At 45.7% G+C, this 24,854-nt stretch overlaps 1 protein-coding gene across 2 annotated transcripts in view; it reads left to right on the top strand.

Annotated features, from left to right (window-relative positions):
* The window catches only part of MAP2K4 (mitogen-activated protein kinase kinase 4), a 59,211-nt gene that overhangs the window by 15,469 nt on the left and 18,888 nt on the right, over positions 1–24,854 (top strand). Inside the window, exons 2-4 of one of the 2 annotated variants that reach the window (XM_030961937.1) lie at positions 5,211–5,313; positions 14,415–14,510; positions 19,968–20,142. In XM_030961937.1, coding sequence (XP_030817797.1) covers positions 5,211–5,313; positions 14,415–14,510; positions 19,968–20,142 — 374 coding nt within the window. The remainder of the gene's footprint in view (positions 1–5,210; positions 5,314–14,414; positions 14,511–19,967; positions 20,143–24,854) is intronic. The other variant, XM_030961938.1, reaches the window with a different exon arrangement.

Raw genomic sequence — 24,854 nt, 5'->3', positions numbered from 1 at the left:
GCAAAGGCTTCAAGGGCAGATTTTTCCCCTTGTTTTTAGTCTGAGTACAGGCTCCTAAAACTAACAAGAAAAGTAATAAAATCAACCAAACTCCCTTCCCAGTCCTCCTTCCTGTGGTATATTTTATAATCGTTGCTGTGCTGTTTCATATTGAAAAAGTATCATGCATGGCCCTTTGCATAATTTATTATTGTTGTTCACCAGGAGAGGTTCCAGGTGCTGCACAATAAATTTCCCAGGGCAGTGTCACCCTTTGTTCCTGACAGCTGCTCCATGACAGGCTCAGCTCTGCAGGGTTATGCTGCGGCTGCTTTGGGCACAGCTTGCAGGAGTATTTTGGGTGAAGCAAAGTGAGAGCAGACACAGACTCCTGGTGTGGCAGCACCTCCCGTGTGGACAGTTGAGCCCTGCAGGTTCTCTGCAGCAGTGTGAACTGTGGCTGTGAGCCACGTGTGAAATGCTGCTCTCCAGTTAGAAATTGCCTGAGCCCCAGCTTGGGCTGGAAGCTGCTTTTCATCCTAGTGCTGCACCCTCCTCTGGGCAGGGAGCTTTAACCCTGTTTATACAAATGGTGTTTCCATGCAGGGTGGCATCAGGGATTATATTAAAGCCTACCAGTGGGTTTTGGAGAGTGCAGAGACTTCATTCTCAGGTTTTGCTCCTGGGCGTTTCCAGTCTGAGGGAACTAATCTTAATCCGATTGCAATTTCTTGCCCTCTAAGCTTAACCTACTTTAGCAGGCGTTGTGGTGGAGGTATTTATAGATGCTGGAAGTGCTGTTGGACGTAGTAGCCCTTATTCTGCATTGGTGGGTGAGTGTGAGCCACCTCCCAGCCCCAAATCATGCAGATGTCTCATTAAAATATTGTCTAGTATGATTGTTTTGCCATGGAGTGTGTTCATTAGAGTGGCCAGTAATCCTTCCAGAGTCCTGGCTGCTCTAGGCTTGGGTGTTTGTACTCCCTAGTTGGAAGCACACTTGTGGCTGTGGGTGAATTATGGCTAAATCCTCTTCCTAATGAGGTGACTCCTAAAAATGAGCATACTTAGCTTATTCCTGCAGGGCAAAATCATCATTTCTGATTTGAATGCTGACTCTCAGATCATACAAAATTGAAGGTTTCACTGAAGGACTAAAAATGTCATAACAGACAGATGCACTGAAAATATTTGTACCCTTTAAAGTGAATTTCTGTAGTTGCAGCTCATAAAACTAATAAATCAAACCCCAGGCCTCTTCTTTCATCCAGACTCCTCAAATAGAACTGCTGGAGTTCTTCAGGTTTTGTTGCAAAATTTGACTAGATTTTCTTGAAAAATAGTTTACTTTGAGTGTAAGACTGGAAACCTCCTTTAGTCTCAAATGAGTTGTGCTGGTGTTGGAGTAGATCCATGAGAAGACTGGGAAGGAAGGAAATAGAAGTGCAAGATGGTAGATTGGAAGGGTCTGTGGGCAGGCAGAGCTGTGCTAACAGCAGCAGGAATAACCAGCTGGAAATCCTGGGAGCTTTCAGGATGTCAGCAACTGCAGGGCTGCAGCTCTGAACGCAGGTAAATGTTCTTTGCTGTCTCTACATCAAAGCAGGCATTTTGTTAGCAGACAAGATACAGCAGTTTGGTTTTTTAAAGCTGTTGGAAGAGCAGAGATCTGTATTGTTTTTGGTTTTTTTTTTCATGTCTCCCCTTAGAGTTTGCACTAGCTTTGCTTGGAATTACCTTGGAAGAAATCAGAGCTGATAGTTTTCTATTAAGAAAATTACCTCAAGCATTGAGCTCGATTTCCACATAGAGGTAAATAATCCATTTTTCCCCATTTCCTCTGTCTTTTTGTTGATGTGTTTTAATACTACAAGGGAGAGGTAGAAAGATTGCACAGTTCATTACAGATCCATTGACTTTCCTTCCTGCTGTTTGCTGTCACAGCTTGTGTTTCTGTGGTTGTATCTCTTTTTTTCAGTAAGGAGAGAGAGTGCACGTTTGATTCCTGGTGTATCATCACTCCACAAGCAGAGAGTGACTTCAGCATCTGACCAGAGAGAATATTTACCTGTGCACTGTGACTCCCTTGAACACTGTGACCTGTGCTCCCTTGACCTTGCTCAATCAAGAGCTTGATCCTGCAGAGTTGAACCGAGTGGAAAATATTTTTACAGGGATCAGTTTGTACCCTTGCAGGATAGAAACCTTGGAAAAATCCATTAAGCTACTGCTGTTTTGAAAATCTTGCTGCTTGAAAAGGGAGCAGTGTAACCTGAACACGGGAAGCAGTGCTCTTGGGGTGTGGCATGTAGGAATGGTGGTGAGGAAATTCTGGGGAGAAGTTGGAATTGCTTTCTCCAACAGGAAGCGACTCAGAGGCTTGGAGAAATGGCCAAGGGCATCCTGTACCAGCCACAGTGTGTCCAGCAAGACCAGGAGAGTGACAGTCCTTCTGTGTGGGCACTGCTGAGGCACCTCGAATCCAGCATGACAAGACAAACTTTGAGGGGCTGGAGCATGCCCAGGGAAGGGAATGGAGCTGGGGAAGGGGCTGGAGCTCCAGGAGCAGCTGAGGGAGCTGGCAAGGGGCTCAGCCTGGAGAAAAGGAGGCTCAGGGGGGACCTTGTGGCTCTGCACAGCTCCTGACAGGAGGGGACAGCCCCAGGCTGGGCTCTGCTCCCAGGGAACAGGCACAGGAGGAGAGGGAATGGCCTCAGGCTGGACCAGGAGTGGTTTAGATTGGATATTAGGGAAAATTTCTTCAGCTGTCAAGCATTGGAAGGGGCTGCCCAGGGATGTGGTGGAGTCCCATCCCTGGAAGTGTAAAAACGTGTGGATGTGGTGCTTGAGGCCGTGATTTGATGATGAACAAAGTGGTACTGCTGGAGTGATGGTTGGACTTGGTGATCTTAGAGCTCTTTCCAACCTTAATGATTTTGTGATTCAGTAAATCATAGAAGTCCTAGGTGAAGTAAAAATAGTAGTACACAATCTAACTCTGGAGGAAAACTTTTGGCCTGCATGTGACCTGCTGGACAGCTGTTTCTTGTTTTGTGAGGGCTGGTTGGCTGTGGTGGTGGTGAAGGGGCCTCACAGTGATGAGAACTTAACTGCAGAGCCAAGTGCTTGGATTAAATCTGGTGACGGATAGCAGCACATAAATAATTCTGTCCTTGGCCTCACACCCATTCACCAGTGCAACAAGGAACAAGGGCTGCTGTGAGCCCAGATTTTTCTGGGGCTGTAGTGTAGGTGCTTTTCCCAGTGTCCATTTTGGTGTGATCTATGGAATGCCAAGGGCTGGGCATTTGAGGACACTCCTGGACCGCAGTTCCATGCACAGGCCTGGTGGTGGAATAATGACATCCTTTTAAAAATTGTTTGGGGACACCATTACCACTTTAAAGCTGGGATGATTTGCATTGAAGATTGCTATCCTTATGGGTAGATGAACTTATTTACAACCAGAAAACTATTTTTGGCTGTCTTTTTTCTTCTTGGAGAGCAGCCTAACATAGGATACAGTCCTGTTTAGATTCTCTCAGAACATAAGGTAGTACTTCCCACCTTTGCTCAGCTGAAGTCTGGGCCATCCTGGTTTCACATATGGTCTGGACTTGGTATAACCATTAACATGCAGCTGAACAAACCCAGTGGTCACAATTGGGAAGACCATAATCCAAGAAACTTCATAATTTCAGGTCTGGTGCTGAGGATTACCTTAATTTGTGAAAAAGTTATCTATTATTTCAGAGTTAGTTTTGGTTTCTTCCAAATCATTCTCTCTCCTATAGTCTTTACTGTAAAAGTTCTCAGAGAAGTAGATGTTATAATGGTCAATGATTACAATTATGTGTTAGGTTAGCAGAACCTTTAAAAGACAATTAATATAGGGTGGATATTTCTGCAGGACATTTTCGGGCAGTTTTGGTCACAGAACCTTGGTGGTGATGGGCACTAGTGAATTCCAGAGGCACCATAACCCCCACCCCTCTTTGTAGTAGTGAGACAAGGTGGTCTGTAATGAACCTGTGTGTAGGAAAATCACAGCTAAACTGCACCTAAAGGGACTCTTCTGCCTCCAGTTAGAAGGATGTGTCTGCAAGGAATAGAAACATGGAGTCAAAAGTCTTTTTCAGAATGAAACTCAAGGTTTGGAGTACACAGCTGAAGCTGTGGAAGGCTGCTGGGGAGCACAGTTTGCTTTGGCTCTCCTCAGACTTTGCTTCATTTGAGTCTGTTGTTTCACTTACAGTACATTTCCATGTGATCTGTTCTGGATGGAAATTCCTGGCATTTCTCAGGATGTTCGTTTTTCCCGGTCACATTCCTTGTTCATCAGCTGAGCAGAAACAAACCATCCTGTTTGCTTCCCAGGGCCGGCCTAAGCTTCTGTATTTGTTGGATTTGTAGAAAATCCAGCTTCAGATGGTGGATTGACATAATTGAAGCTATCCTTAGAAACCTACTGAGGTTGAAATCAATAGACCAATATTTAACTGGGTAACAAAGTGTTCTGTCCCTGAGTGAAAACAGGAAGAAACTTGGTGCATAAAGTTTACAAATAATGAGAATGGGAGCAGGCTGTGAAGAGATTTTCTGATGGGGGTTTGTAGTTAATTGTATCAGTTTTAATCTTGGACCATGTCAAGTCCCATGTTCTCCTGAGCTGTATAAACATTGCTGTGAGAAAGGGAAGAATCTTCCAACACAATGTAACTGCCTTGGACAGGGGCTGGGGTTTCAGGAGTGTGAACAAAACAGACTCAAAGGATAATAGAAGAAATCCCTGGCCCCCAACAGCCTTCCTGTACTTGGAGCTCATATAAAAGACATCCCAAGGTGCCCTTTCCCTCCTCAGAGCCGTTCCCCAGGCTGTGCCTGGCAGGTTGGGCCTCTGTGCCCCATGGGTGTACGTGGAGGATGCTCAGCCCTGGGGATGGAGGTGGTGGTTGCTGGAGCCCTGGCAGGTGATCCAGGTGCTCCAGCTGTCCCAGGAGGGGCTGTGGATGCTTTGCTTTGGCAACTGCCTTGGAATGAGCTGGGGAAGACGTTGGTGTGAGAGCTGACTGTGTCACCATCCCCGTGTCCTAACACAAGCTGTGATTTGCTAATGTTGTAAAATGTAAAATCCTTTTCTTACAAGGTGTCATTTTTTTTCCTGTTTATTTCCAGATGCTCTCAATATTTTGTGCTGACAAAAAGTTCACTTTATGTTCATTGTCTCCCAGGTAAACGCAAAGCGCTGAAGTTAAATTTTGCAAATCCACCTTTCAAGTCCACAGCAAGATTTACTCTAAATACTTCTGGAGTTCCTTTCCAAAATCCACACATGTGAGTATAAAGCCAATGGCACAACTAGTGGAACAACTTTGAAATTATTTAGCCAACACCCAGTGTTAGTTAAATGCAATTTGATTAGTCCAGTTATTTGTCAGTTTGTTTAAATCTCTCAGTTTTGAGTCACTGTAAAATATTTTCTCCCAGAATTAAAAAAAAGGTTAAATTGGGATCTTCCTGGTTTACACTGGAGCTAATGCCTTCCAGAATTGATTGACTTGAGTGTTGTAGCTGATAATGCTAGATACACCCATAATTAATGTCTAGACTGATTCACTGTTGTTATCCTGTATCTTTATTCAGTTTATTACATTTTGTTAGAATTTCTTGTTTCTGTGTTACTTGTGAAAGTCATAACTGTGATAGAATTGTTTTCAGCACTAAGACAGACAAAGATTGAGGATTATAATTTTAGCAACAGGGAGATGTTAGGGGAGTTATGCAGAGATTAGGTCTCAGTGAGTTTTCTAACCAGTTTAGCCCCAGGATATCCCTGTCCAAAGTCTGACAGCAAGTGTGGCACAGAACTGTTCCTGACTCTAGTAAATACCAGGGTACATCAGCCCCAAAAAGATCAGCTTTGTATCCTCAGATCCACCAATCTAGCTGGACAGTGCTGCTCTGCAGCCAGTCCCTGTGGCAGATGCAGCAAACGTGTAAAACATGTCCCACATTTGTCTTCTCGAAGGTCTCAGGAGTTTTGTCAGTGTCAGGTCTCAGAATCTGCAGCTGCAGCCTCCCTGCTGCCTGGGCTCTCTGGAGTGTCCCTGTCACAGGCTGCTCCTGCTTGGCTCTGCATGTCACTGCCTCTCTCCTGGAGCTCAGTGCTTTCTGCTTCCCCAGGACATACCTGCTGGGCTCTGTTCCTGGGAGCTTTGGGGATTTTCAAACAAGCTTTTAGCAAGTTAGGAACATGTTTCTGATGAGTTATTGATGGTAATTACAATATAGAGAAATTTTATAGAGTACTTTAGGTTATTCTTAAAATCTTGAGTGACCTGTCCAGCAAGTCCTCTTCTTTCCTTCTCTTCCCTCTCTGAAATAGAGTATTTTTATTGGTTATAGAGTTCACATTTAGATACTTTTTCTGTCTCATCACATCATCAAACTCTTGTTAAGATTTTCTGCAAAACCCCTTCTTGGGCTCTTTCTTCTCTCTGACCTTGTTAGTCCATTAAATAAAAGGACTTAATCTCAGCTAATGAGTCCCCACCATCAGCCATCCATAGGGATTTGAATTTTCTGTGCTTATCTGTGTGGATTTCTGTCTCAGATTCGCTGGAAGTCGCAGTGGCTCCTGTCTAGCACAGAAGAGCTTTCGTTGTTAGTCTGTGACATCTTAAGTTTCATGTTTGTGCAAGTGATTGTCAACACTGTGCAAGACAAGTGCTGCTCTTTCTCTGTGGGAGCTGCAGTTGTTGGCAGGGATTGGATCCTGGGCTGGTTAATGGTCTGAGGGCTTGCAGGGTTCTGGGTTGGATGTGATAGCTGTTCAAGTGCCACATTTGATGGTGATGTGTCTGTGCTAAAGCTTTCCTGGGAGGCTGCAAGCTGTACTGGCCATTTCTGTTTGGAAGAGATGGATGCTGTTGGCTTGGTTGCTTTCTCTGTGGTGAGGCTGGCTGAGCTTGGATGCAGCAATTTGTCCTTGTGTCCTTTGTGTGGCCTTAGCAGATGCTGTTCCTCAAAAGGAGTGTTGACATCTTCTCATCATCACGCTTCTATTGAGTGTTTGTCTGGCAGCTGATGTATCTCTGTCTCCTGCCTTCTTCCCTGAGATGCTGCAATGACTTTTCCTCAGTAGGCTAGAAACCTTTCCTAGACTTTGGATTTGAGCTGGATATTTCAGACCTCCTCACCCAGATGTGTTCCTGATGCAGAGTGTGTTTTTGTTCACCAAGCCACTTCTCAGACTGGGTGTCCTCCTGAAATGAGCACTGGCTCCACACTGCTGGGGATTGTCCTGGACAGGCCCTGTTGCTTCATATGGGTGGATCTGAAGATACAGAGAGGTTCATTTCTCACATGAAATTTGGGGTTCTGTGGTTTGGATCCACTAATCCAGGGGTGTCCTTCTGCCTGAGATGGTGTGTTGAGCAGCAGAAAGCAAGGCAGAGGTTTGGAAGGAAGGTCCATTGTGGTTCTGTGACTGCATGTGATGGAGGAGGTGTGATGGAGGAGGTGTGTTTGTGTCTTGTTCGGTTCAGCTGGACCTGCTGCCACCAAATCTTCTTAAGTAGTGCAAAGAGATTTTCATCTAGGCATGATATGTGTCCTGTCTGTCTGTGGGGCATCCAGCACATCTGTAAACATAATTTTACATGTGACCTGTACAGGGTAAGGCAGAATAGAGCCTCAGTTACAAAAGTAGTTGGGGAATATAATTCATACTTGAAAGGATGAAGTCTAGAGAAGAGATTAGAGTTTTACTGGTGGAAGGATGCAGTCTAGAGAAGAAGTAAGAGTTTTACTGGTGGAAGGATGCAGTCTAGAGAAGAGGTAAGAGTTTTACTGATGGCTGGTCAGTCAGTGAGGCTGTGTGATCACCATGCTGTGCAAGCTGGGGAGCAGTTGAGGCTGTGGAGATCTGCCAGGTTAGCCCACAGCTCCTGTGAGTTGTTCAGGCTGACTTTGTCACTTAGACCAGATTAACAGCTGCTAACTTTGTTTTCCCTGCAGCAGACGTTGCAGAGGCTGGAGGACACAAGCCATGGTTAGGGTGAGCTCTTCAAATTCCAACCCATTATACCAACTGGAAAGCATCCCACCTTTTACCTCATCTGTCCTGTGTCCAAGTAGGATTTAGGTCACAAACAAAATTAGATTACTCCGTTATCTATGTGGAAGCTTTACAGAGCTGCTTGCAGCTGGTTGCCTTTGCTAAAAGGAAATTCAGATCACACTACCAGGAGTGATGTGGTGAGGTGTGACTGTGGCTGTTCTTGGCAGGATTTCTGGCTGGGCTGTGCTGCCCATTGCTCTTGAAACCAAGATGGAAACCATTTGGCTGTAGGATTGTGGGATTTTTGGTTGTCTGGAAAGCTTTGTATTCTTGTGCAGTGATACCTAGATGTTGACTTAGAGGATTTAGATTGATCTGCTAGGAAATGGGCAAGCACAGAGAATGTTGTTTGGCACGTGGTTGACAGCATGCTGCTTCTTGAGTGTTCTGTCTGCTGGCTGGGAAGCCTCTTGACTCTCAGAATTGCCACCTCTTGAGAACCTGATTACCAGAGCATTGCAGGTTCACCTGGAAAGGTGACAAAATGAACTAATCTCTCTTACTGTACAAATCTGATGTTTGAAATGTCTGGTGTCCACTTGAACTCCACAGTCTCCCTGTAGCTTGTGAGTGTCTTCATGGATTTATTGGGACTTCAGCTTTCCAGAGCTTCCCTGCATGGAGCTTCTCCTTGTGACACCTGGGAGAGTCACACACTTTCCAAAGAGCTCCCCAGGAGTGTGTTGGATGTTCTGCTGGATTCTTCAAAAGCCGGTGGAGGTCCAGTTGCACGTCAGACTGTGCTGCTTGCTTTTTTTCTGTATAGTTCAGGGACTGATATTCCTGGAAAAGTTTTTTTCTGGCTGTACCAAAGCCTCTCTGAGGTGTCTGTTGCTCTTCTAATCTCCTCTTAGGCTTTCCCATACCCTTCTGGCATGTGGGGTCAGGCTCTGTAGCTGCATAGCCTGCAGCTGGTGGAGTTTTTTAGGAAGTAACCTGAGAGAGTTCCTACCATTTTTGAAAAAAAACCCCAAAACCTAAACCCCAAAGGGGAATATCCTAAACTGGCATGCTTCCTACTAATGGTATGAACTTTCCTGTAAATATTTCTCTGTCTCTTCCTCATTTCTGTAATTATCACTTCACGTCTTTATTATTACTGATTCCTGTTACCTTTCTGCTGTGTGATACCTTCCTGTGGCAGGGAGTGCTGCCTGGAAGCCTTGGAGGCAATAGACTCAAAGGTACCGAGAATTTGAATTTTTTTCTGTGACTGATTTTGTCCTGTTTCCTGAAAGTTGCAGAATCTGGATATAATCACTTGTATTTTCAAGTCAGCACAAGTAAAATGCAGCCTCCAAGGGCTCAGCAGAGACATCTCAGTGTCTGAGGGAGCCTGTGGTAACCAGGCTTTTACTTCTTATATAAACATCAGTTAGTTCAGTGCTGGAACAATGTTTCTTCTGTAATTTTTTCAGGAGCATTTTTTGCAAGCTGATGAATTTTGCCTCATGTTTAACCTTCCTCTTCCTTCCAAGAGTTTACAAGTTCATTTGGCCAGTGATCTCTGCATGACAGAGATGATGTGGTCTGTAACACACTTGAGTATCTCTGGCTTTGAGTGGGTCACTGCTTCAGAGAAGGTGCTGCCAGAGTCAGTGTGAGATTTTTCACTGAATGTGCTGCTTTAAGGTCTGTTTTATTCTTTTTTTTAAACTTTCTAAGTTTTTGGTATTTCTTAAGTGCAAATCCTCTCTGCAAAGGAGCTTTTTGCTGTCTGCAGCTTCCAAATTAAACTTCTCTAGCAGCTTCCACATCCCTTGGAGCTTCACTGCCCTGGTAGGACTGTCCTTTCTGTAAGGGTTTGATATCCCAGCACTCTGCTTCTGACTTCAGTCCTTCTGTGTCTGGAACCAACATTTGCACCTTGTGTATCTCCATTCAGCCAATTCACATGAATTTTTCAAGGGTGCTGACACCTGCCTTCCTGCCACACTGCAGGGCTCCTCAGAACTTCTGGAAACTGGTGAGCCACCTTTGTGTGGCTAAATCAAACCCAGATGTTATGTAATGACCTGACTCCCATGGGTTCCAAGTGCTCCACAGGTGCTGAGTGGTTGAGCTGTGCAATTATAAATTGTTGCACAAATCTCTGCATTCTCCCTCCTGTGGATGGGAAGCTGGGACATGCTGACTTTTGGAAGAGGCAGAGGTTAGGCAGAGAGTTCATCAGGGATCTCTGGTCTGTGATCACAGGTAACTCTGGGTTACCTGTCCCACCTGGGCATGGTTGGGAGCTGCTGTCCTGGTTCTTGTGCACACAGCCATGGTCAGAGCTGCTCATTTGGGGGCAGAATTTGGACCTTGCAGCTCAACCCTCTCAGTGTGATGCATAACAGGACCCCCACCCAGGGCTGGGGGCTGTCCTGTCCCCTCCATGGTGGGAAGGAAAATGATGGGTGAGAGGATGAGGATGGTGCCAAGTCACCTTCCAAACACTGAGACCTGGCCTGTCCTGCCCAGACAGGGACAGCAGCTGGGTACTGGAGTGGCAGAGGAGCCATGGTGGCAGAGACATTGGGTTATCCAAGGTGGGAGAGGCTGGAGACCTTTGCCTGTCCCTGTGGGCCCTCATGGCAACACAGCCATCCTTGGCCACTGAGCGGGGACACAGGTGTCTCACACACTGAGACATGAACCTCCTGCAGTTCCTAATTCAAGGTGCAATGGCTGATGCTTGGGCTGCCTCCTCAGGGCTGTTTTCCATGGCACTTTGGGCAAAAGAAGGTGGGATGGGGTAGTGGCAGAGCTGGGTTACCTGTAAAGGTATTTTTAAGTGTTGTCGTCACTTTTCCAGGGACACCAAGGTGGTGTCTGGGGTAAGTGACTCAAGAGTAGTGGGTTTGAGTTGATTACCAGATTTTTTCCTTCTGACTTGAGTGGTGTGGAGAGGGGTGAAGTATTCTGGGTCAGTGGGGGTGAGAAAGGTAGAGCAGTGAGCTGGAAATGTTCATTTTCAAACCGAACTTGACTTCATTGAACGTGAAACTTCCATCAGTGTGGCCTGCTGGGACACAGAGTGTCTGGACTGAAGAGCAAAGCTGGGGATGTCTCCCTTGGGTAGGAGTTTCCTATAGACTTTCCTTCTCAAGCCTGGCCTTTGGTGAGCTGTGTTGCCTCCCCTTCGTCCTGGTGGCTTCTTTCAAAGCAGGGAAAGTAGGTTGAAGAGTTTCAAAGTTGACATCAGCTCTTGCCTTCATGCTGTTGTGTTACCAGAAGCAAAATTTTCTCCCCTTCTTTCCTTCCCTTTATTTTGAGGTGCTGCACCCACCCCCAAGGACAGCTGCACACATGCTGGCTTCCTATGCAGAACGTGCTGGTGTTTGGAGAGGAAAATGGGATGAAGCAGAATGTTATGTGTAACATCTCTGAATACATGTGTGTAAATATATTTGTGTGTACACACAGGTTTGGTCCCCAGCCATTTTTTTGATAAATATCTTGTTCAATAATTATTTACAAGTAGCAGAGTAGAACGTGGCTTATGCATTGGGCTGAGCTTGGTGCCTGTGTGTCTCTGCTGTGTTGAGCAGCTGGTGGAGCTGGGCTCTGACCCTGAGGGGCTGCCAGTGTCGCCGTTCATCTGAGAGAGTCAGGCAAGGACCACCACAGTTCAAACCTGATTGGACTCCAACCCTTTGACTCCAGATGGAAAACCATGTTCCTGCAGGAAACCCGTATAAGCCAGCTCTCAGAGTAAACTCTGCTCATTGCTGCTTTGTACTTGGGATCCCACGTTTCATCAGAGCAGGATGGGCGCCTCCTTTATCTCTTCAGACTTTAATCACCACCTCATAGTAAAATGTCTTTTGTTTTCCCCTGGCTATGGAAAAGTGAGTCAACTCTTCTGCTTTGTGAGTTCAAACTGAAGGAATCAGTCATTGCTTTTATCTTCTGTACACATTGAGGAATGGAGAATAAAGAGAGAAGAATCTTCAGATTCAAAGACTGCGTTGACCCCATGGGTCTTGGTTGACAACTTCTGTCCTCATTCTTTGCACAAATGAGTGACTTCCAGCGTGTGCCGTGGAGGACCTTGGGTCTGAATGGACAGGATGCACACAGGAAAATCAGCTCTTGAACAGAGGGTCATGGAAAGTATCTTGTGGTGGACAGGATGGATGTGATGGAGGGTGGGGGTTGGCCTGTGGGACTGAACTGGTTTTGCTATTCTGCTTGTTTGGGGGACAGGCTTCTGAAAGGGACTTCAGTTATCTGGGTTTGCTGTGTATTGTGTCTGTGAAAACTACAGACATCCTTGATATCAGGTGGATGTTCTTGCCTAATTCCACAAACACCTTTCCATTTTGGGAAACTTCAGTAAAAAGAGATCAAATCAGAGCATAAACTGAGTTGGAAAGGACCCACAAAGGATCAGTGAGTCTCCTGGCCCTGTACCCTGCAAAAATCCTTCCCTTTGCTTGGGAGTGTTGTCCAAACAGCAGCCTTGGGGCTGTGACCATTCCCTGGGGAGCCTTTTCAATGCCCCACCACCCTCTGGGAGAAGAACTTTTTCCTAATATCCAACCTAAATCCAAATGGCCAAGCAAGTCTCCAGTGGATTATGGCAACGTTAAACACTCTTCTTTGTTCAGCCTTCCTTGTAATTCCTTCCTTCCTAAGATGAGCTTGGAATAAATCCAGGTGAGCAAATGGTCCTTCATGCCTGGCATAAGTGGTGCCTTTGCAGAGACGAGTGTGGATCAGCTGGAAGTGATTCTTGCTGATATCTCTTGTTCCAGCAGTGTGAAGGTGGCTGTCCTCTCTGAGGAGCACAGGGGCTTTGCTATAACACAGCTTCTCTTCTTTTCTCTCTGATATTCTAGGTGGGTATTTCAACCAGTGAAAAGGGGAAAGGTTGTTGTCTAGGAACACTGGTTTACCTCTTTACAGCACTCTTAGTTTTCTGTTAGCATCCTCGCAGAGCTTACAGCAAACCAGCTCTTGGCTCTGAAGGGTCAGTGAGAGCAGCGTGCCCCAGCAGCCATCACAGAGGAGCCCAGCATGGAACATCTCACCACACTACCTGAGCCTGGGAATCTTCACCTGGTCTGCACAGATCTTTTGTTTTAGAGAAGGGACATTTTAAATAAAAGTCAAATTTGGTCTGCTTGGTCTTGTTACGAGCTCTTTTGGTCACCACACTGAAGTAGCTGCATCTCTGAATAAGCAGTCTGTCTTGCAGTCAGGTGCTTTCTGTGTCTCCCATCTGTCCTTGTCTGCCACAGAAAGAAATACATGACCAGGTGCATTGTTGGCAGTGAATTTCAGGTTATTTCAGGCTGTGATGCTGCCCAAAGTTTGTGAGATACTGTTTGGTTGTATTTTTTTTTTAATTCCAAAAGAGAAGTTGGACTTTTCCACACTTGGGTTGTAATTTTTTGTCCTACAGAAGTTTAAATTAGAAAAATCACTTCTTTAGAGTATTTGAACTGAAACAATTTCTTAATTTGAATTAGCAGTGCTCATTATCTGCCCCTCTCAGGTGGTTCCCACAGGGAGCTGAGCAGAGCCCCTGGTTCCTTTGCTGTCTGCAGTGATCAGTGGTGCAAGGATCCAGGGCTTGTTCACCACACAGTGCTTAGCAGAAACACATCTCACCCAAGCTCCTCCAACTGCTCTGAGATAACAGGGCCTCATGTTGAGAAAGATTTCTAGAGCTGGACAGCTTGAGGGACTCTGAGATCCAGAATACAACTTTTGTTCCTAGAGAAGTCTTACGGTGCAGAGTGGTGATTAACTAGTCAGTTGTAGGGCTATGGAGGGAATAAGTAAGGATGTAGTTGTTCAGTTCCTTCAGAATTATTTGGGAGAGGGCATCTGATGAATGGCATGACCACCAGTCCTAGATTGGTGGATTCAGGATGGAAGCTCGATTTTAAATTTTTTTAAGGGAAAAAATGTTGTTGGTAAGATCTGCCTTAAACACAAGAAAAGCAGAGCAGGGATGGTCAATGTGCCTCGAGGGAAGTAGCATGTCACTAACATACAGGTATTTGGCTAATAAATTAATAATGCATGTTTCTAATTGTAGTAATAATACAGTTGGAAGTAATAATTCTCATTGCTGTACGAAAACAAATTGCTTATGATATAATCTGTTAAAATGAGTTCAGATCATTGGGTGCTGCTTTGCCCCCAAGGAGGGGAGGTAGCTTAGGTGGAAATTGGAAGGAAAAGACCTGGCTGTGATTTGTGCTGCTGAGTGCTCAGTGGGCAGTGTGAGTAGCTGAGTATTGTGTTGTACGTTATTGTGTCATGTGATAACAGCACCATGTTTTCCTGTCATTTCCACAACTTTTCCTGGCTGAAGTGACACACAAGCAACCCTGGGTAGTAATCACATTGTCCCGTTCAGTTTCAAAAGGAGAGAAGCGGACTTCATCCAGAAACTGTCCAGCAGGCTACAGTAAGCTTTCCTGTCTGTTAGCCATTGTCAAATCTTCTCCATCCCCCAAAAATGGCATCTCTGAAAGTGATGAATTTGTCTCCAAAATAGTGTCATTCCATGGGGTGATTGCTGTGTAATAATGGTTTTGCAAGCTATTTATGGTCTGTATTGAGGTTATTTTGTTGATTCTTATGGCTGTGCTCTTGTCTCTGTTTGCTGTTCTCTGTCAGGGAGCTGCCCATGACCCAGGAGAGGAAATAAAAAGAATCAGCATTTTCAGAAGGGGTATTTAAATTAATTAACTCAGAGTTTTCCAGTATTATCCTGAAGTTCTTGAATCCAGTTTAAGCTTTGAAATCCCAGCAATGGTGGGTTCAGTGAATGTGCTGCAGTCTGACTCGTGGCTGAATCAAAATGAGTTTGAGATCGATGTGCTCCATTAAATTCAGCTCAATCTTCACCACTCTGGGTGGAAAGGTTTCCTTCATGTAAGGGCAGGGTTAATCAAAATCCATTATAACTCAGTACTTTACCAGGGGAGCTTAATACAAAATATTGACATTTTAAATGCCTTAGCCAAGCCCCATTGAAACCAGGGAGATTCTGAGCACGTGCTGGGCTGAGACTTGTGAACTCTGGAAGGGCTGTGCCATCTTCCACTTTTTGTTGTTATCTTTATCTTAACATTTTGGAGGAACAGAAAAAGCCAGAGCAGTGCTAGGTTGAATTTCAGCCTCTTGGTCACAAGGAAAGGGAGCAAATGTGCTTTGCTTTAATCTGGGTAGGTCGCAGGTGCAAAACTATTTCCTCCTTTTGCCACATTTTCTGTATCTCTTCATGTCTAGGAATCTGTTCCTGAATGTAATGAGGCCTCAGGACAGCTTGCATGGATCAGAGCAAACCCAAATTAGTTCTGCCCCTCTTGCAAGGATGCTGTTTGTTTATGAAAAGCAATAATTTCTTCTTTTGAGAATCCAAAAACTTTGTGACAGCACCAACATTTCCACCCCCCTAGAAAAAAAATGGAACATTTCTTTTGGAGACCTTTTCTAGTGAAATTCAAGCTAGGGTTGATATGGTTTTAGCATTGCCCTGCAGGGTCTGAAAACGGTTTTAAAAATTACACAGAGTTTGAGATAGAAGAAACAAAGCTCTCCAAAATCTCTCCAGGCTGTTTGAGAGTCTTGGTAGGAACATGTGAGCCACAGTCCTAAACTTTGTACTCTGAAGTTTCACAGTGTCATTTGAACCCTGCAGTTCGCCTGGAAGATTTTTTTGTTAGGATTTACATTTTAGCTTTGGCTGATGGACCACAAATCAGTTTTTATAATGTCAGCCTTTTTACCAAGCGTGTGGAGAAATAGAATATATTCTCATTAACCCTAGTGAAAATAGGAGCTTTCTGAGAGACTTCTGAGCAGAGTCCAATACCAGGCAGGCTTGGGAAGCACAGCTGGTTTGCTTGGATCTTTCTGCTTCTGCAGATTTTATTCGTGTCAGCTGTACCATCAAATGTGTCAGCTTTTAGGCTCTTTTGAGTCCTGCAGGGCTCTCAGCAAAGTGAAACAGAGGAGATAGGCAGCTACCTACATCTTTTTGGCCTTGCTTCATGCCTGTTGACTTTCAATTTTGCTTAAAAAACCCCACCACCTTTTCTCTGCTTCTTTCAACATTCCTTCTTTTTCATGCCAAGGAAATGCTTGTTTTGAAAAGTTGTGACCTCCCTGCAGCTGCTTGTTAACAGCAGGGCTCAAGAAACTTTCATAGCCTCTCTGGGAGCTTCCCAAGGTATCTGTGGGTCTGCACAGGAGATTTTGGGGTCCGCAGACCTTGCCATGTGTGTCCAGCTGTGCAGTTTGTGGCGAGCAGCCCCGTGGCGGGCACGGCGGTGCCTGGCGCCAGCGCCCGCCCGCCTCCTGCCAAGCTGGACACAGCTCTCACAATGGACAACTGTTTGCAGGAGTTGTTGTCCTGCTCGGTGCTCCTAATCCCTGGGATAACTGCTGTGACAAGCATAGTAACCATCTGCAGTGAGGCTGACACATTGGTGCTTTTCAAGTGCAAGGATTGCAGGCACCTCGTTGGCCCCTTTTTTCTTGGCTTTTCAGAAATTTTCAAAAGCAAGATGGGGAGTTGGAAGCTCAAGCCCTGGATGAGTTGTCAGGAGCTGTAGTCGCTCTAAGGTGACTTTTGGAAATGCTGCTTTTAACTGTTTGAAGAGTATCTAGCCCACGTCAGCTGTTTATATTCTTTTTTAAAATCATATATAAAGCCCCACAAGTCCATTTTACATGTCCTGGGCATTTGGAGAATATATGTCCAGTTTTGCCTAACATTCCCAGCCTTAGAGAGGGTTAGATTTCACAGTTTAAAAACAAACTGGTAGGAGAAGGCACATGTCTACTGACTTCTGTGCAAATTCTGGTGTGCACTAATCCCAGAGACTGGGCATTAGCTACATTTTACCTTCACTAGAGCCTGGGCTGTGTGGTTGTCCTGCTATTCTCTGAAGCAGGCTGCTGTGGTATCCACAGCACCAGGATGTAGTGCAGGGTTTAGGCAGGCTTTTTTGCATTTGGAGGCACATCCACCCTATGGATTTATGTCCTCGTTCATTTGCAGCAGTACAGACATACAGAAAGATGTCCTGCATTGGCAGTTCAGTTTTTATTGCCTCACTCAAAAATTCCCAATTTAGATCAATGCAGAGAGTCTGTGTTCCAGATTTGCATTTTTGGCATGGTAATCCTTAGGGATTTTGATTTACACTAGAAAAATTTCTTATAAGTGTAGGTTTTTGACATTAAAAGCAATTATTGCATTCCAGTTATGACTCTTAAGATGGGCCATGCTGCTTAAAGGAAAACTGCCCTGCTTGCATATGGCACATCAGCTAAATGAGCAAAACCTCTATTCAAGTATCTGTCACTCTGTCAGACTGGTAATTTGGTTATTTGACCATTTCCCTGGGTATTTGAGAAGAGCTAAGCGGGAGCCGTGGTTGCGAGACAAGGCAGATGGCATCATAAATACATAATGGAAATGAAGCCAAGCTCCAGGAGGGGAGGCTTTGGGGGTGGATGGTCTTGGTCTGTCTGGATACAAAGCCCTGGAGAGCAGCAGAGCCCTCTGTGCAGCCCTGGGGAGGAGGGGAGGTTCCCCAGCTCCCACCTTCTTCCCTGCAGGCACCATCCTGCAGCTGTGGAACAATGGCCCAGATCTGCTTGCACACCACAGCTGGGGACACACAGGCTGCTTGTGTGACAGGGAAATAATGAATTCCAATTCCCTTTCTCTTCTGGTGTAGGGTCAGAAAAGCAAAGTTTCCTACCCTGAAAAACAGAGGGAAAAGAGGGAGAAGGGTTTAATTGCTTATTTGAATAAATTACCTCAATGTTTAAGTTTTTAACTCCATGAGCACTTTGATAGGGAATATTATTTTCAAACAAGAGCTGAAAAGGGAGCTCAGTCTGTGAAAACTCAGTATTTCACCTCTCTGCCATTTTTCCTCTGCTTTTTTGAAGAGGACTTGCCTCTCAGAGATCATGCTCCTTCATGCCCACCAGCTGGCAGGAGACGAGGCAGGAAATGCCCATTTGTCTGTGCTTCCTTGGCATGGTGCTTCTCACCTCCCTTCCTCCCAAAAACAAGAACTATTTTTATGGCACTGACAAAACAGGATGGAGGAGCTGTTAGACAGAAACCAGCTCAGGAGCTGTCAGTGAGACACTTGGCACATGTGGAGGTCATGTTTCATTTCCTTTTTTTTTCCATTTCTTTTTTCCTCTGTTCTTTTCTTTTTTTGTCATTTTGCTGCTTTTTTTTTTTCATTCCTTGCTTTTTAGTGAGCAGTTTCCTGGGAGAACCCCACAGAATGCAGGGTTTGTTGTGCACAGAAGCTCTGAGGTGGCATCCATCCCACCTGTGCTGTGTTGTAGTTCCAAAATAATTTCAAAATGCAGTGTAGGGGCACTGTAGGGAACAGTAGATTGAAATCTTGAGCTGGGCAGGTTGGAGAGCAGGAAACACCATGGCAGGCACAGCCCAGCAGTGGGGAGAGGAGCTGCTCCCAAATGCTTTCATCAAACAGGTCGAGGGTTCAGGACGTGCAGCTGCCAACCCAAAGTGCAGCAGAGGAACTGTAGCTGCTCCAGTCAATTGGCCTTTTGCCCTCTCAAAACCTGGGATCCCCATAAAACCCTGCCATGGTTGGGTCCCCAGCTGGGTGATGTTTGCAGCTGCTGGTGACCAATGTGGGATTTATCAGCGTGGAATCAGCCGTGACCTGTTTATTCCTCGGCTGATAACCTCAATAAGCTCCATGTGTTTGGTGGAATCCTCCATGTGTGTTCTGCTCTCTGGTCAGGAAAGTGGGGGCTGGATCAAATATCCACTGGGTTTGATAGATCTCTCCTGTGACAGGGGGGTCACAAGGACTTGTGTGCTTCAGAATGTGAGAGATCAGTGTGCCCTGCAGTGGGAGCTGTCTGCATTGCTCTTAATGCATCTTGAAAATGGAAAATGTGGGCTTTTGGCTTACTTTATGACTCAAGATGTGTGAATCAGCTAATTAAGTAATGAAAAACTGAAATTTCGCATGGCATTTTAAGATGAGAAGTGTTGCAAATACTTGTGCATTTCCTGCTAATTCAGTGGTAGCATTGCTGCATGTGAATGAGCCATTGGGGGGCACCTTTGAACTCCTGTGTTCACAAATTTTGGACATTCATCTGCTCCTTAGCTGGGCAAATCCTGGTGGCTTCAGTAGGGACAGGGTTTGCTTGAGAAAGTTAATTTAGGTGCTTGGTGAAGACACACCTGAAAATTTTATTTTCATATATCACAAAGAACTTGTTTTGGTTTTTATAAATTATCAGCTCTTTATTTAGTTTTGAATAAATTAAATTATTATCTAAATGTATTGGATTTGGGGGGGTTTTGGGTTATTTTCTTTTTTAATTGGAGTTTTCCAATAAGGGCAAACTTTTCCTAAAGTCTCACTGGTTCACCCAGAAGAGCTTTGCCTGTATTGATGGAATCCCAGCTGGAAGGGAGGCAGGTGCTGGGATGTGGTGGTGTAGAGCAGCAGGAGCTTTGGGGAGATGGGGCTGGGAGTGCTCTTCAGGCTCTTGGTGCTGCATGTTACCAGATCCTGCTTACACCCTGATGAATTTTGTGCAAAGCAGAAAGAACTGTGTAAATGAGTGCTTAGAGTGACTCTATGAGACATATTGAATTTTATGCTGCAGCTGGAGAAACTTAGCCTTAATTGAAGCTGTGGGCAAGTGTATGTCATTTTTGATTTAACATTTTCCCTCACCCCTCCACCCCCACCCCAACCAAAATCCTTCGTGGAGTCAGATTGTTGCTGTAGCTTTGTGAACCCCTCTCTTCTAATGTTTAACCAAGTGCTGAAAAGAGACATTTAAAGACTATTTAAAATGTGGAAAAATTGCTTCCCAATATTTTTGACAGAGAGAGACTGAGAACACACAGCATTGAATCATCAGGAAAATTGAAGATTTCCCCTGAGCAACATTGGGATTTTACAGCAGAGGACTTGAAAGACCTTGGAGAAATTGGACGAGGCGCTTATGGTTCTGTCAACAAAATGGTCCACAAACCAAGTGGGCAAATTATGGCAGTTAAAGTAGGTGATGCCCATCCTTACATTTGTACTTTAGTCCGTTGGGATGCAGTGTGATGGAGAATTAAGGTTCTTCCATCTAGGACCCATCTACTGCTCTGTTCTATTTATTTCTGGTGTAAAGGCTGCTGTTTGCTGAAAATACAGTGTATAATGGGCATGTTTTCAGGTGATTTGTGAAGTTCTCATAATTGCTGTGCCCTTTTCAAAATGTCTATCAGGAGCCTGCTGTTCTGAGGGGATCACACGTCTCTGGAGACTGATGATGGGGCACGGGCCTTTCACCTCTGGGTCACTGGTTCAGGTACAGCCTAGGCTGGTGGTAGGCACAGCTTGACATCTCATAGCTTCTTGCTGTCTTTTGTGAAATAAGGTAATGGCTTAAAATTAGCTGTTTATGTCAGCATGTGCCGTGGTGTGGCCTCGCCAGGAGGAGCTGGAATGGAGTGGATGTCCTCTAGGGAATGTTGTGCTCTTGCTGATGTATGATGGAGTGTCTGCTTTGTGCTCACCATGTCAGAATGTCCTGGAGGTGGAAAGTGTAGCAGGTTTCTTGACTATCCATTTTCTACTTTATGCTACCCCAAAACTCACCTTAGAACCAGGAACAGCCTCCTCTCCCAGCTGGGCAATAATTGCCTGTCTTGCCACAGCACTGCTGCTCACTGGGCATCTTTGAGGAGCTGCTTGTCCATGGAGGTGGGCAGCAGCTGTTCTCTGTCTCTCTGGTCCTTTCCCTTTGCTCACTGCAGGTTGCTCATGACATCTATCTTTAACTCTGTTGATGATATTAACTGTAAATGCTCTTATGGCTCCCAGGAGAAAGCAGAAATGAGGTGTGTAGGAGTCTGTGTTGCTGTCTTTTCCAACTCTCTGTCTTCTTCAGAATATTCCCTGGAATCTGGAGACATTTGCCCCTGCTGGTCTCACATGCCAAGCAGACATATCTGAGCCCCAGCTGCTCTGAATGTAATTCCTACCTGTCTCTGCTGTGTCAGGTTACTGGAGTAACCCTCATCCTTTGATCTGCTCCAGTAAATACTGACTTCCTCACAGTGCTGGGATCACTGCTTAGGTCTCTAGAGTGTTTTTGATCACCATGCAGTGCTGTTTCAAGCTGGGTTTGAATTCCTGAAAGTCTCCAGTGGAGCTAGAGGTTGCCTGTAGCTAAAGGCTGGTTTCTTTCAGTTGCCTTTGGCAGAACTCATGGGTGTAGTTTGCAGGTGACAGGTTGAAAAACACTGGTGTAGTGAAATGATTCCTGGACAGCTCCATCCTCTCAGACTCAGAGTGTGTGGCCTGGGTAGCTGTAGTTCTGCTGAGGGTGTGAAGGGGCACACCCCCAGGGCTGAGTGGCTGTTCCCTGGAGCTCTGCAGTGGCTACAGCCGTGTGGAGAGGGATTCTGTTGGATTACCTCGTGTCATGGAGAAGCTGTGTCTGCTGGCACAGGGCTTCTCTTGTCCCACACTGTTTGCACAAGGGCTTTTCAGCACCCTAGGTGAGCTTTGTCCCTGCTGAGGGCCTGTGGTGCAGGTACAGCCCTGTGGGAGGCAGGAGGCACCAGTTCTGTGTCCTTGAAGGCCATGGCTGGAGATGGCACAGTGCAGCATGTTGAGCTGGCTTTCCCAAGGGATGAGGTGTGTTCTGAGCCTCAGGGGTTCTGGGCTTGGAGGCTCACTTTTAAACAAGTAAATCCAATTTGTTTACAGTGACTAAACTGTGAAATCTTAAAGTTATTGGCTGGGCTGGTGCCACCTTCTTTTCTCTGACCCTATTTCTTTCAAGCTGGGGAAGAAAGGTTGAAGGGTTTGGGCAACAGTATCATTTCTAAAACAGTAGTGCTAAGCGACTGTTCTGTTTGTCCCAGTGAGGAGAAGACACAAAATTGAGCAAAGGAAGACCTGTGGGTGGAGCAGTGAGGCCTCCAAGGCAGCAGCAGCAATTCCCCAGACTGGATGGTGCAGTTCTTGGAGATGAGGTTTCAGGATGGGGCTGGGCTTGGGCTAGTGACTAGTTCATCCCACACTCCTCAGATTTTCCTGTCTCAGCCTCCTGATGCTTTTGGGGCAACCATGTGCATTAATCTTCTGCTCCTTCTCTGTCTTAATCTGTCCGTGTTGGGGACTGTCCCCCGCCTGCTCTCTCTTTCTCTCAAGCTTTGTGGTCTCTTCACTGTGGAACTGTTGCCTTCAGCCATGTGTTCTCCTTCAGCATAAAGCTCTTCTGGAAGAGAAGTTTAAGAAGGGAAATTATGCTTTGTGAAAATGTGTCAGTTGAGTGAGGCCTTGGCTATGATCTCTGTGGCAGCTGCAGCTCTGAGGTGTGACACTGTGCTGGGGGCAGGTGACAGGGTCCCCTTACAGCTGGATGGTGCAGCCAGTGTCTGGTTATTTGGTTGCTGTTCCTGTGCTTCCCCAAGAACAGCACCAGTGCAGCAGGCCAAGCATCCTTGGAAGGACATTCAGCACAAGGAAACAGCTTTATGGAAGCTGCAAGCCAAAAGTTAGCTCTTCTGTACTGCTCACTAGATGCAGAGAAAATTGGTACAGGGGCCTGTCCCAGCTGCTCCTCCATCCTTCTCCACCACTCCCCAAACTTCCACTACTGTTGCTGCAAATTCCCAGTGAGGTCAGGAAATTCCTACCCCACTTCTGGGAGGGCTGTGTTCTGCTTGCAGCTACCATGACCAGGCTTGTCACCCCATTCTACCACAGGGAGATTCAAATCCTCCTTGTTCTGCAAGTGTGCAGCTTGAAACATTGCTCATTTCCCCTGGCTGGAGTCCTCCTCTGGCTGAAGGCAGCTCCTGTTGTGCCAGGCCAGCTGGGCACCTCTGGTCACTCATCCTGCTCCCCTCAAAGGCTGTGGCTGCCAGAGCATATCTTCAAACCCTGTTCCCAGCTCCTTTCTCTTGCTTTTTGTAGTCTGTCCTGCCTTTGCCCAAGGAACAGTTCCTTGAAGCTTCCCAAGCTTTCCCCTGCTAGGGAAAGTTCAGTGTCACAGGGCACACGGGCTCCTGTGCCCCCAGGGCTCCCCCAGCACAGCCTTTTTTTCTTACCACTGAAGCAAAACAATTCCTGAGGGCTGAAAAATCACCAAAATAACTTGAGATCTGCAGGTGGAGACACTGTTTTCTTTAATTTTTCCCTGTAACTCATTTTGGACTATCAGCCCGTGCTGATGGTTGTAATTTCTGTCCTGGCAGATGCTATCCTGGTACCTTTAATGAGTCTCCTGATAGGGGCAGGACTGCCAGGCCCTGGGTGAGTCAGGCTTTTCATCTGTGCTCCAGAGTCAGTGGAAGAGGAGGAAAATGAGCCTGAAATGAGCTTTGTTGTGTCACTGGCTAAAACTACTACACCAAAGCTTCAGCAGGTGCAGCATGGCTGGGATGATGATGAGCTCTTGTGCCCTGTCCTGCTCCTCCCTTTCCTTTAGCCTTGGTCATTCTCTGTGCATACTTGTTTTAATGACAAAAAGACATTCTGTACCTCTTTGGGAACAGAGGCTGGAGTGGGCTGCAGGAGCAGGGACCTGGTCCTCCTGTTGCTGCCACCTCAATTGTTTGTGCCTTATGCTTTCTGCCAGAGAGAGCTTCCTAGAGCTATCAGGAGAAGGGGGAGAGGATGTAGGAAAGAGGGGGATTTATGTTCAAACCTTTCTCATTTTTGCCCCTAGAAAATGTCGCATTATGTTATCCTAATCTTCCAGATTTTTATTTTCAAATAGAAACCAATCCTTTCATTCTTTAGGTCTCTTCCTTTCAGATCTTCCTGGAGATGCACCTTTTTACTCTGGGTCACCTGTCATCACAGTCTTCCTGTCACTGAAAATACTCTTTTCATTTTCTTAGGGATTTTTTTGGCATATGAGGTCAAGACTTTTCCAGATGGGAAAGAGAAAAGCCCAGTTTTGTCCAGTGCCAGATCTGGCTATGCAAACCAATAAATGCAAGGCCAGTTTGTATGCTGAATCCTCACCTTGTCATGTTTCTCCTTCTGGCTCCTCATTTTCCTGGGAGAAATCTCTTTTCCTGGCTGGTGTGTGTTCTCTGCACCAACTCTTTGTGATCTTGCCTGGTCAGGCTTCCAGTTTTACCCATCATCCTTTGATTTGGCTTCTGGTTTCTTGTTTTTGTGTTAGTCTGGCTTTTCCCAGTCTGTAAGTGACTTGTGACCATTGTCCTGGGCTTCCCACTGTGCTGAGATCTCTGGTTCCTCCTCAGGATCTACTCCAGTGCTGTTCTGGTTTTGTCTGAGAGGCTCCACAGTATGTGCAATTCTCCAGCCCTTTTTGTATTTGCCTCCGGCATCACCACATGGTGTTGTCCCAGCTGCTCCAGGGACTGTGCCTCTTGTTCTGAAGGGTACCACAAATTAGAGGCACATGGAGAAGCCCCATTTATTTGGAGGAAATGTTTTCTTGGGAAACTTGCCCAGCTGCTTGGGGTTGTAATTTCTGGCCTGAGGTTTCCTTCTGGCCCTGGTGATAGTTCACACAAAAAGGATGCTTTAAAAGATCCCTGAAATATGAATTTTTAAAAAAATAGCCCAAACTGGAATGAAAGCTGAGGAACATTATTCCAGTTAGGAGCAGGATGCTCTGCTTTGCACTGAAATGCTGTACATGGTGTGGGTTCTGTTAGCCAGGGTACTTCACAGTGCCTCTGGAGGCTGGGAAAAGCTGCTTGTTTGAAAAGTTCATAAAAGAAATA

This window comes from Camarhynchus parvulus, chromosome 18, assembly GCF_901933205.1.
Source record: "Camarhynchus parvulus chromosome 18, STF_HiC, whole genome shotgun sequence".
NCBI classification, from domain to species: domain Eukaryota; kingdom Metazoa; phylum Chordata; class Aves; order Passeriformes; family Thraupidae; genus Camarhynchus; species Camarhynchus parvulus.
This window is presented reverse-complemented; position numbering and strand designations above follow the sequence as displayed.